Source organism: Belonocnema kinseyi, chromosome 5 (genome assembly GCF_010883055.1).
Source record: "Belonocnema kinseyi isolate 2016_QV_RU_SX_M_011 chromosome 5, B_treatae_v1, whole genome shotgun sequence".
Lineage (NCBI taxonomy): Eukaryota > Metazoa > Arthropoda > Insecta > Hymenoptera > Cynipidae > Belonocnema > Belonocnema kinseyi.
The window spans coordinates 113,608,350-113,619,798 of NC_046661.1; the positions used below are offsets into that span (position 1 = coordinate 113,608,350).

At 29.3% G+C, this 11,449-nt stretch overlaps 1 protein-coding gene across 1 annotated transcript in view; it reads left to right on the plus strand.

Moving 5' to 3' along the window:
* Positions 1-11,449, plus strand: part of LOC117172758 (lipase 3-like) — an 86,919-nt gene that overhangs the window by 1,600 nt on the left and 73,870 nt on the right. Inside the window, exons 3-5 of the mRNA XM_033360958.1 lie at positions 1,510-1,714; positions 9,233-9,347; positions 10,880-11,123. Coding sequence (XP_033216849.1) covers positions 1,510-1,714; positions 9,233-9,347; positions 10,880-11,123 — 564 coding nt within the window. The remainder of the gene's footprint in view (positions 1-1,509; positions 1,715-9,232; positions 9,348-10,879; positions 11,124-11,449) is intronic.

Below are 11,449 nucleotides of genomic sequence, written 5' to 3' on the forward strand. Positions count from 1 at the left end.
GCCTAAGGTCGATTCATCAGTTCCTAGGAATCGACGATTTGGTCGGAATTGAGGATTCGAAAAATCGATTCCCAACCCTAACTTGGGATATCAACTCCTCCGTGGGCCGAGCACTTTTCAGCACCCTACTGCTTTTCGGTACGGCAACAAATCTTCTTTTCCCTTCGGTACAGGCGCCCGCAATATGTAGGTACAACATCGCCTCGTATACCTGTTTTATACCTGCGTCGGACTTTCGTAAATCCGTACAGAGCTCCGAGCCGTATGGTGATAAGAGGTGCTGGTATATTTAATATATTAAATTGCTTATTTAGTTTTAATTTTGAACTCAAATTTGAAAGGCTTGTTAATTTAAAAAAATGTAATTTATGAATAAAATAATTGAAGAATATTAATTATAAACACAGGGAATTTAAAAAATGAACTTCTGATATCGAGATATTTTTTTAATTTACAAATTTGAAGTTTAAATTTTAAATTAGGAAATTGAACATTCTGAAAGCTTCCCAGTTTGAGACCTTTTAAGCTTGAACGTTTTGAACCATTTATCCTTTTTAAATCAGAAATTATTTAAATTCGGATTAATCATTTTTTTGGAAACGGAAACCTTTAAAAATTTGAAATTTTAAACTTATATGCCACCCAAATCAAGAATTTAAAAAATTTAATTTTGTAAAGGATTGGAAATTTTTAATTGTACAAGTTAGCAAACTTTAATCATAGAAAGTTTTTAATTGATTTCTTACTTCGAATTAAAAACTAGTTATGGTACTCGTTTTTTAATTCTTGACAGTTTTCAATTCGAAATTTTGAAATTCGAATTTTTAAAACTTCTAACTCTTCAAATTTGAATTTGAATATTTTTATAATTTCAAAGCTTTTAAAATCTTCAAAATGAAATTTTGTTTGATTTCAAAGCCTTTAATTGAGAAGCATTTTAAATTTAGACTTTACTTTTTAGAACGAAAATTATTTTAAAAAATGATTAATAAATATTATTATTAAATTATTAAAACGCAAATTTTGTTTGCGATACACTTTCTAAGTAAAAATGCTCTAGAATTTAAAAAATCGTCAACTTTGGATTTTTGAAGCAGATAGCTTTTCAAGTTACGTACAAACATTTCCAACTAAAAATTTTTAACATTGAGGTTTTAAATTTCGGATAGTTTTAAATTGGAAGGTTCTTCACTTTCAACTAGAAAAATTTTGAATTCAAAATCACGAAATTTAGACTTTTTTCATTTATAAACTTCTACATTCTATTTTATATTGCGAATCTTACGTTACAATATTTTCTAGACTTGAAAATAATATTACAAAATAATTTATCATGGAAGAGAACCACTTGAGATTATGTGTGGCGGTGAATGTCGATAAGGAAATCTACAATGAGGAAAATCTCTAAATTCCGATTTTTCGATCATGGGAAATAAATTAAACGAGTTATTCATTATTGTATTAATTTTTACTGTACATTTTTAGAAAAATAATTATGAAATTTTTTAGCCAGCTTTAATAAGAAAGAGCGGATATCTTGTGGAAATACATGCAGTTGTCACAAGAGATGGGTACATTTTGGAACTTCATCGAATTCCCAGCAGTCGATACAGCAGAAATGGTCAACAAAATCGTAAAAAGCCTATTCTTCTGCAACACGGTTTAGCTGGCAGCTCTGCTGATTGGGTCCTAATGGGACAAGGAAAATCACTCGGTATGAAAAAAATATCCAAAATAAAGAAAGAAATGAGTAAAAGTAGGCTTCGCGAGTCTACGAAAAAGAGATTCGCAGCCTATTATGACGTTAAGACGGCCCTTCAAGCCACCCTTTTCTATAATTTCCCCCTCCCCAACTACTTCCTATACTTCCTCTTCTCCTTGATCTTATTCCCCCTAATTTCCCCTAATTTCCCTCCATTTCTCCTACATCTCCTCCCTATACTTCCCCTACTTCAAATTAACTCAGTTCCTTTTCTTAATCACCCTCATTTTTTATTATTCCCCCTACTTTGACTTATTTACCCTACTTCCCCTGCCCCTCCCCTAACTTCCCATACTTCCAATCCTATTACTTCTACCGATTTTCCCCTCTTACCTTCCCCTCATCTACTCATTTATCCTACTTTCACTGTCCAGATTTCCGTTAGTTTTCCCTCCCTTTATTTTCCCTTATTTTTTCGCCGAGACAAAGCCATTTGAATTATTCCAATTTTTCAAAATAATTGTTGTTTGTAAAGAGTTTAAGTATAAAAACTTTTAATATCTCAATTCTTGATTACTATTATTTTTTCAGTTTTAAATGAAGTTCGCATGTGTTACATTTTCAACTTTCTCTAGTAGAAAGTTTTCCATTTTTCAGTTTTCACATTTACAATTATTTCATTTTAAACAATGTTCTAGAATAGCGTAATTTTAAAGGTTCTCCTACTTCACCTTACTTCGCCTTCCTTGCTCATCCTTATTTCTAAACATTTCCCCTATTTTCCTTTCCTTAAATTCACAGCACTTCCCCTACTCCCGATCCTCTTATTTCCCCTAATTTCCCCTACGTACCCTGCTATTATTTCCCTTTATTTCTTTTACTTCACCTTCTCTTATTTCTCCTCACTTTCCCTACTCATCCTACCCTCATTTTCTATTTAAAATTATCTTATTTTGAACGATTTTTTGTTATAATTCAAGTATAAAGGTTCCCCGACTTCCATTTCTTTACTTTCTCTTTTCAACCCCTATTCATCCTTATTTTTAATAATTTCCTATACTTCACCTACCCCCCTCCCCTTATTTTCTAATTTTCTTTTACTTTCCATAACCTCACGCTCCTCAATCTCCTTAATGTCTCCTACTTCCTCTCCTCTCATTTCCCATCACTTTTCCAGTCTCAAAAATGGTTCAGCACGCAAAAAGTTGATAGAACGCCTTTCTTATATAAGCAGAAACTGTAAATAAATATGGAAAACAATATTTAAAAGGCAGGAATTTTCCGAAAATAGGTTTTTCATGTTTTTAAAATTCGAAGAAACCTTTTAAATATATAGGATAAACTCTATGAGAATTTGGACAGAAATCTCTAATAGCTCAAGTAGGTCAAAAGTTATAGACTATGAAGAATAATGTGAGGTGTTTTTAAAACAAAACAATTTTTTTTTGCAAAATGGAAAAATACGTGTCGCCTAACTTCCTCTAAAACACAACATATTTGGTTTCCGGCAGATTATGCGACCTTAAGTGTAGAAAACTGTCAGATTTGAAATGGATTTGGTCATTAAAATTTTTTTTTTCATATTCAACTTCTTCAGAAAAAAATACTTTATGTTTGATAAAAAATAGCTGTGTACAGTCGTCATGAAAAATTAAGGGAGTTGAATAAGGGAAAATATTAGATTGGCCCTCCCGAATTTCGGTAGGACCAGACACTTCGTAATAAAGTACGAATAGAAGGAAAAGATAAGAATTTTTTTATTGTTCAGCGAAGTGAATTAAGAAATTTCTTTGGTTTCAAGAGGAAAATATGATGGTGGAAAGTGAAGATTTATTTCTTGCAGTGTCAATGGCGAAAGTGTGAAATAAAAGTCGAATTCGTGATCTCCGGAGAGCGTTCCACTTTCAATTATGAAATAAAAAAGTGAATTCGATTCTTCCACGAGCAGAGCTCATGTTGAAATTGAAAAGTCTTCCATTGGCTTTCCATGATAAAAAAATAGATAAAGGCATTACAAATTATGTCTCAGTTATTTATTCACTCGCTTGATCCAGAACATTGATCTTATAAAATAGCTGGAATCCAATCCAGGGACTTAACTACAAACTATAATTTTATCAACTCCAAAATAGGCAGCCTTTCTAACGACATTTAAAAGAATATGAATTTATTCAAAATGCCAACACTAACTTTGAGAAGACATAATATTTTGTTCAAAAAATAAAATCGAATTTTTAACCACATTTTCAAGTCTCGTGAAGGCGACTTGAATTTTGGGAAAGAAAAATGGTGCTTAACGTTTTTAGAAATAAAGTTATTTTAAATGAGAGAATGAAGAGATAAAAAGTTTTTTTTTATTTAAAAATAAAAAATATTCAAAGAATCTTGGGGCCCTAGAAAATGATAATACCCACACCTGCTGAATCGAAGAGAATGGTTACTGTACATGGAATGCATGGTGCACATGAAATTGATTAACGTTTTGCGGCCACTCTTGTGGCATTAGCCAGTTTAATGATCCCATACGCAATACCTTAGAGACATTAACGTTAATTATACAAGTCTCCGACCTTCAGTAAATATTGTTTTTTTTAAAGAGTATAGAGTCGATATAAAAAAATATATTTCTGCTTTCCTTTTTATTTTTGAATTTGCAGAATTTGAAAATTAATCATTTTTAACTACTTAGTTTCAAGATCCGAATTGAAGATCGCTCCAATTTTTTTATCAAAGTTTGGAATTGTTTAATACTTAACGCTTTGAGTTTAAGGTATTTATTTTCAATGTTTCCAATTAGAAAGCATATAGTTTTTAAACGTTTTTAGAATAATTATAATTTTAAACTTTACAATGTTTAAAATTCTTCAATTTTGAATTATGAAAATGACACTTATTTTCTTTTTTATACACAAATCATCTTTTTTATGATAAAATATACCCAATCACTTTAAATATCACTAGATACTGTATAATAGTAAACTTGAAACTAGAGTTTTTTGTTCCGAAGGCATGTATTCTAAAATATTTTGTTGATTTTTTTTATTTATTGTGGTTTTCAATTAAAAATCTTGCATTGTTGTAGTTTCAAATATAAATATCAAAAATATTAGTTCTATTCCACTATTAAATATTTGAAAATTGCAAAATTTCATTAGTCAGTTTTATACTTAATAATTTTAGATTTAAATATCATAAATTGTTTGATTTCAATTTCAAATGTACACACTTTTCTGTTTTTTTTAATTCTACGAAATCTTGGAATATCCAATTGAAAGACTTGATAGTTTCATAATTTTTTGTTAAAATTATTTGTAATTAAATAATTTCAAATTAAATATCTCCAGAATAAATTCAAAGTAATGAAAAACTAAAAAAAATAATTTTTTCAAATTTAAGCCATTGTGCATTTTCTAAAATTTGAATTATAGCGATCATGTTTTACAGATTACAATTTTTTGTAAATAATTCATCAGAAAATTTTAAAAATGAATAATAATGACATTCTTTCTAATTTCTTTAATTTTTAATAGTTACATTTTCATAGCCTTGAAATTTCATGTTCACATTGAATTATTAATTTTTCCTTTTCATAAGTTTTAATTTTGCAATTAAAATTATTTAAATTTACTTAAAATAATTGCAAATAATGAAGGGCTTGAGTTTTAAAAAGTTTGAATATCACAATTCCTAGTAATCAGAAATTTTGTCCATTTCTAATAAAGTTCGGATTCGTTTCATTTTCCACGTTCCGCAGCTATTTTGAAGTACTTCATTTTGAATGATTTTTAGAATTATGTAATTTTAAGTCTCAATTATAAAAATTTGTTCCATTTTTAACGGTAAAAATCACGGTGGATTTATTTGTTGGCCTCACACTTTGTGTAATAAATTTCCATTTTATTTTTTCTGCATCTTAAAACATATACAAAATATTACGAATAATCCAGCATTCAAAATTCTAGTCTGAAAGTAATTAATTTGAGCATTTTGAAATTGCCATATTTACAAAATTTTAAATCTGAAATCATTAAATTTTCAGATTATTCAATTCCAAATAAAATTGCTTAATTTTGAACGCTCTGAATTAAAAAGGATACAATTCTAACTCTATTCTAATGAAATTTCCTAAATTAAAAAAAATTAGTCTGAAATTTTTACATCTTGAGAGCTTTTGATAAAAAATTTCAATTTAAAATACTTTCAATTTCGAAATGTAAATATCAAATGCTTCTTTCCTAAAGTATACAATTTCAATTCCTTTTAATTCCATTCAAAATATAAACCTTTTTTCAAAGTTTTACTTATGCTGAAATTGATTCATTGGAAGGTTTTCAATTAAAAAACGTTCATGCATATATTTTTTAATTGCAAGCGCTGTCAAGTCGAAATAATCAATGGTTAAAATGATTATTCTTTAATAATATTAAAAATGTGAAGAAAATTTATTTAGTAATGAATTTTTAGATTGTTTTCTGGTTTTCATATCAACAAAACTTTCTTTAAATAGTTGCATTTCAAGAGCGCAATTAATTAAACTTATTTTACGAGCTTTGAAATAATGTGTCCATGACCCTGACAAGGAAGAAATATTTAGGTTAACAGCCAAGGTGGTGATGGAGCTGTTATGTTTTATGCTCAATGATGAAAGCGAAATCTTAGGTATTTACTAAAGAAGGAATGTTGATTGTCAGTGAAAAATGAAATTTTTCTTTCACTTTAGGTTTTACCAAGCCTTTTTAAATTTCTTGCTCAGCGAATTTTTTTCAAGATATTTTTGGTTCAGTTTCCAAAGATGAATATGAAAAATGTTGAAACACTTTTTTATTTCACAATATTTTACAAAATATTAGAAAAAGTTTGAGTTACTTCAAAAGACCTTTAGAACTTTCAGAATATTGAAAGGAATTTAAAACTAGCTTATAAGTTTTCCAATATCAATATCTTTCAGACTGATTCGATTTTTGTTTTAATTTAAAAAAATGTTTCAGAATTGTAAAAATTTTATTCCAATTTGAATCCTTTTATAAATTTTCGTCAAAAATTAACTTTTTAAACAACATATATAAAAAATGTTCACGTGAATTATAAGAAAATTTGTTTATTCACTTGAAACCTTACAAATTCTTAAAAAGTTTCTAAATTTTTTTTTTGAAATCTTAAATTCAAATAAAAAATTTTTGTCCATGATTTTAAAACTCCTCACCAAAAGTAAAAAAATTTACATTAAAATATTCTACACTGTTTTTCGAAATTTTAGGAAATAATTTTAAATGTTTTGGAATATTTGTCAATTTTCTCTTGAAATTAAGTTTTAAAAATGAAAAATGATTTAAAAATTTTCCAAAAATCTGAAGAAACTCTCTTTATTCTTTAAAACTGCTGAAAATCTCTTAACCCGAGTCGAATTTATTGTAAAATGTTTTATTCTCATGAAATTCAACAATTTTCCATTAAAATCTTCTACATTCTTTTTCGAAATACTTAGGAAATCATTTTAAATGCTTAAAAACCTTTTTCAGTTTTCTCTTAGAATTCATTTTTTTTTAAAATAAAGAATCATTCAAAAATTTCCCATGAATCACAAGCATTTTTTTCCTTTTCTTGAAACTTTTCACAATTCTTAAAAAGCTGTTAAACTTTTAATTTCAAATCTTCAAATAATTACATATTATATAAAAGTTTTACAAATTATTTCAAGTTTTAAATTATTTAAAATTTCGTTTAATACTTCTAAATATCTCTTAAAATTCTCGATTTTGAAAATAAAATTTTGCTTTAAAATCTTTTGTATTCTGTTTCAAGATATTAGAAAATTATTTGAAATGTTTTGAAATCTTTTCGATATTTCTCTTAAAATTAGTTTTTCAATTTTAAAAATCATTTGAAATTTTTCTAGGAATATAAGAAATTTTTTTCAATGTATCCGTGATCTCCTTACTAAAACTTTTTAAGAAAAAATTCCAATTTTGGATATTACGTTTTGGAACCCTATTTATTTAGTTTATTACACACTTCCCGTGTAGAAATTATGACCGGGTTCGGGCCGGATTCCGGCAGGGTTGCCCTGCTTGTATCCGGAATCTGGTCAGGCTGTCCGGTTGGATTCTGGTTGGTTTCGTCACGCTGAGCTGGTCGGATCCTAGCCGGGTGTACCCAGTCGGCTCCTGGTCGGGTTACCCGATCGGATCCCGGATACAAATAGGGTAACCTGGTCGGAATCCGACCGGTTTTTGACTGGGCTCCTCGATCACATTTTACTGGAGCCTTTTTACCACAGCGAATATATTCTAACAACTAGTAGATATAAGAATCTTTTTCATCATTTATTTCCACCTGTAAAAAGATGTTGGAATTTCAATTTAAGTACTGCATTCATAATAATAAATATATTAACTACAAACATTGATTCAATGTAAGTACTAAAATATAGGTTATGATTCTTAAGTCTCTGTGAGAAATTTAAGTTAAATTGCATGACAAATTTACCTTAAGCGTATCTTAGTTTGCATAGGTTTTTTTACAAGAGATAAAATAAATTTCAGGGTTTTCACGTGACATCCTAACCTATGAAATCGTTTGAGATAATTGATTTAACATTAACGTTGAAGAATATTAATAATGCTTACTTATTAACAAAATAATTCACTTACCATTATAAATAATCCGCTTGCTCCAGAAAATTGGACACAATTTTGTGAAATTTAACAAATTTCTTAACGGATAACCTGGCGTCCACCGACGTTTTACTGCGTTTTTAGCATTAAACACTCCGGAAGTCGCCGAATCGTTATTACGTGCAAGCATGATAACGTAATTCCAAACCTTGTTCCGAAAAAGTTACTTCTCTTCTTATTACGTTTTTTGCTTATTCAAGATAATATATAAATACATTAAAAATAATCAAAAGTCGTATCACAAAAAAAATAAGTATAGTTTCATTGGGAACTATGTTTGAAAATAAAAAAAAATAGTTGGTCAACGATTTCGCAGTCACGGCAAGTCTGGGAACCGCAGAACCAAAAGTGGGAAACCATATAATTAAAATTAGTTTAATTTTTCTTTCATAATTGATTAAAAAAAAACACCTTAAACAAAAAAATTGGTCTTTCGCCTGTCAAATATTTACAATCGACCCACTTACTGAAGTCGTTTGTGGATATTTCTTAAGATGTTTTTAAGGTTATGATACTTCTATTATGTACCATTTTTGGCCCGACTGGGTCCCGGTGGGAACTCGGTCAGATCCCGGCCGGGCAATTAACAAAATAGTATCCCGGTTTGACCCGGTCAGATTCTGGCCAGAAACCTTCTTCTGGTCGGGTCAAACCGGGGTATTTCTACACGGGTTAGAGGATTAATCTTTAATCATTTTGCAACTTGCATTTTTTCAAAATATTAGATATATTAACTATCAGAGTATTCTTACTTTTTTATAAATTTTTTATTAAATTTTTTTGTTAAGAGATTAAAAACTTAAAAATCTGAATGTCTAAATATCGAAAAAAAATCTAATAAGAATGGTTCTTTCAGGTTTCGTGTTGGCTGATGCGGGTTACGACGTTTGGCTCGGGAACAATCGAGGCAATATTTATTCCAGAAATCACACTAATATGATACCCACCGATCAATTTTTTTGGGATTTCAGGTAAAACTGAAAAGTAATTTTTAAGCATTTTAGAAAATATTTAAGTTCTTGATGTTACTTTCACTGCCCCCCTTCCCCTTTCACTAACCTTAGTTATTGACATGACCTCTCCTCTACTAGAAATGTAGTTTAGGCGTCGTCAATAACCTGTAAAGAAACATTACCAATTTTAGGCTATCTTTGTCTCCTACTCCTTATTGAAAATCGCAGTTTTGTCTCCTCCCCTCATGAAAATTAACGTCGCTCAAAATGTCTATCAAAACATAGGAAGAAGGGTGATTTTTTTAAGAAAATAGGGTATTAATGGAAGAGTAATTTCTTTCAAATAAAGTTAATGTAAATACGAAAAAGACGAATTTTCGACAAAATATATGAATTTTCTACTATGTAGTTGAATGGTCAACTTTTAAAGATAGATTTCTAACCAAAAATGGAGTAGTGAAACTTTCCGATAAAAAACTGGATAAGAGCTTTTTGGGAGAGTATGCAAAAAACCTAATTTTTATTTTTTTAAAAATTGCGACAGTAAGTAAAATTTTAAACCAGAGATGAATCTTTAAAAATATGTATTTTTAATAAACTAGTTCAACTCTTAACCAAGGAGTTGAATTTTCAACTAAAAAAGATGCATTTGTAACCAAATAGTGAAATTTTACAACAAAAAGACCTTTTTTGAACAAAGAAGTTAAATTTTCATAAAAATAGTTTGATTTTAACAAAAATAGTTAAATTTAAAACAAACGATGAATTTTTAACAAAAAAACTGAATTTTTAACTTAGAAGATTAATCTTCGACAAAAAAGACGAATTTTTAACAAAATACATGAATCATCAACTAGAAAATATCAATTTTGCATAAAAAAATAAATTATCAAAAAAAAAAAAATAAATAAAATAGTTACACTTTCAAGCAATAACCAACAAAGGTGAATCTTGATATAAATAGTTCAATTTTCAATAAAAAAGGCGAATTTTGCAGCAAGTAGATTAATGCTCTTAAAAAAATATGGGCTTTAAACAAAATACATGAATTTTTAATGTTCAATTTTAAAGGCAGAAAGACGAATTTTTCAAACTAAGCGTTTGAATTTTCTGCCAAAAAGTTACATTTTCATAAAAAGAGTTTGTTTTAACAAAAAAACTATTTTTCAACAAAATAGTTAAATTTTGTACAAAATTGTTAAAACATCAGCAAAAAAGATGAATTTAGACCGAATCAGCTGCATTTTTAATAAAAAATAGATGAATTTTCAACACAGAAGATTAACTTTCGACTAAAACGGACGAATTCTCAACAAAATAGTTACATGTTAAATAAATGAGATGAAGTTTTATCTAAAATAACGAATTAAAAAAAAAAAGAATTTTCAGCAAAAAATTTCAACCTAAAATATGATTTTATAACCCAGAAGTAGAAGAAATTCAATTTTTAACCAAGAACCTGAATTTCTGCCGGACCCCCTCCCCCCAATTGATTACGCACTTTGTTGTCGGCTCCTAAAATAAATAAAAAGATGTAATGTAATTTAAAGTTTTCATGAACTTGGAACCGAGGACCTTCCGGCGATGATTGACTACATTCTTCAGCAGACTGGACGACGGAAGCTCTTCTTCGTGGGCCATTCACAGGGGACGACCCAATTTTGGGTGATGGCTTCTGAAAGACCGGAGTACAATTCGAGGGTCATCCTCACTGTCGGCCTCGCGCCCGCAGCCTTCACCGGCCATCTGCGCGGACCGGTTACGAAATTGACGAAGCTGACATACTTTGGTGTGGTAGGTCATGTCAAGTAATCGGAAATGTCGTGTAATCGAGAGTAACAACTGCCAATCTGCCCATAAATCCAATCAACTGTGGATAAAAAGCTTCGTGGCCAACAAACTCACACTTCCACTATCTATATATACCTACAGTCTATACCCTATATAGATATGAGCCCCCATCTGTTGAATAAGGTCCCATGACAAATTTTATCTTTATCCTGCTTTTCAAAGTATAGCTTTTTAGTATAACGATGATAAAAGTTCAGTAAGAGTTGAAGGACATTTTTTTTAATGAGCTCATTTTGTTCTAGTAAGGGACCGTAATTGAATCACAAAAC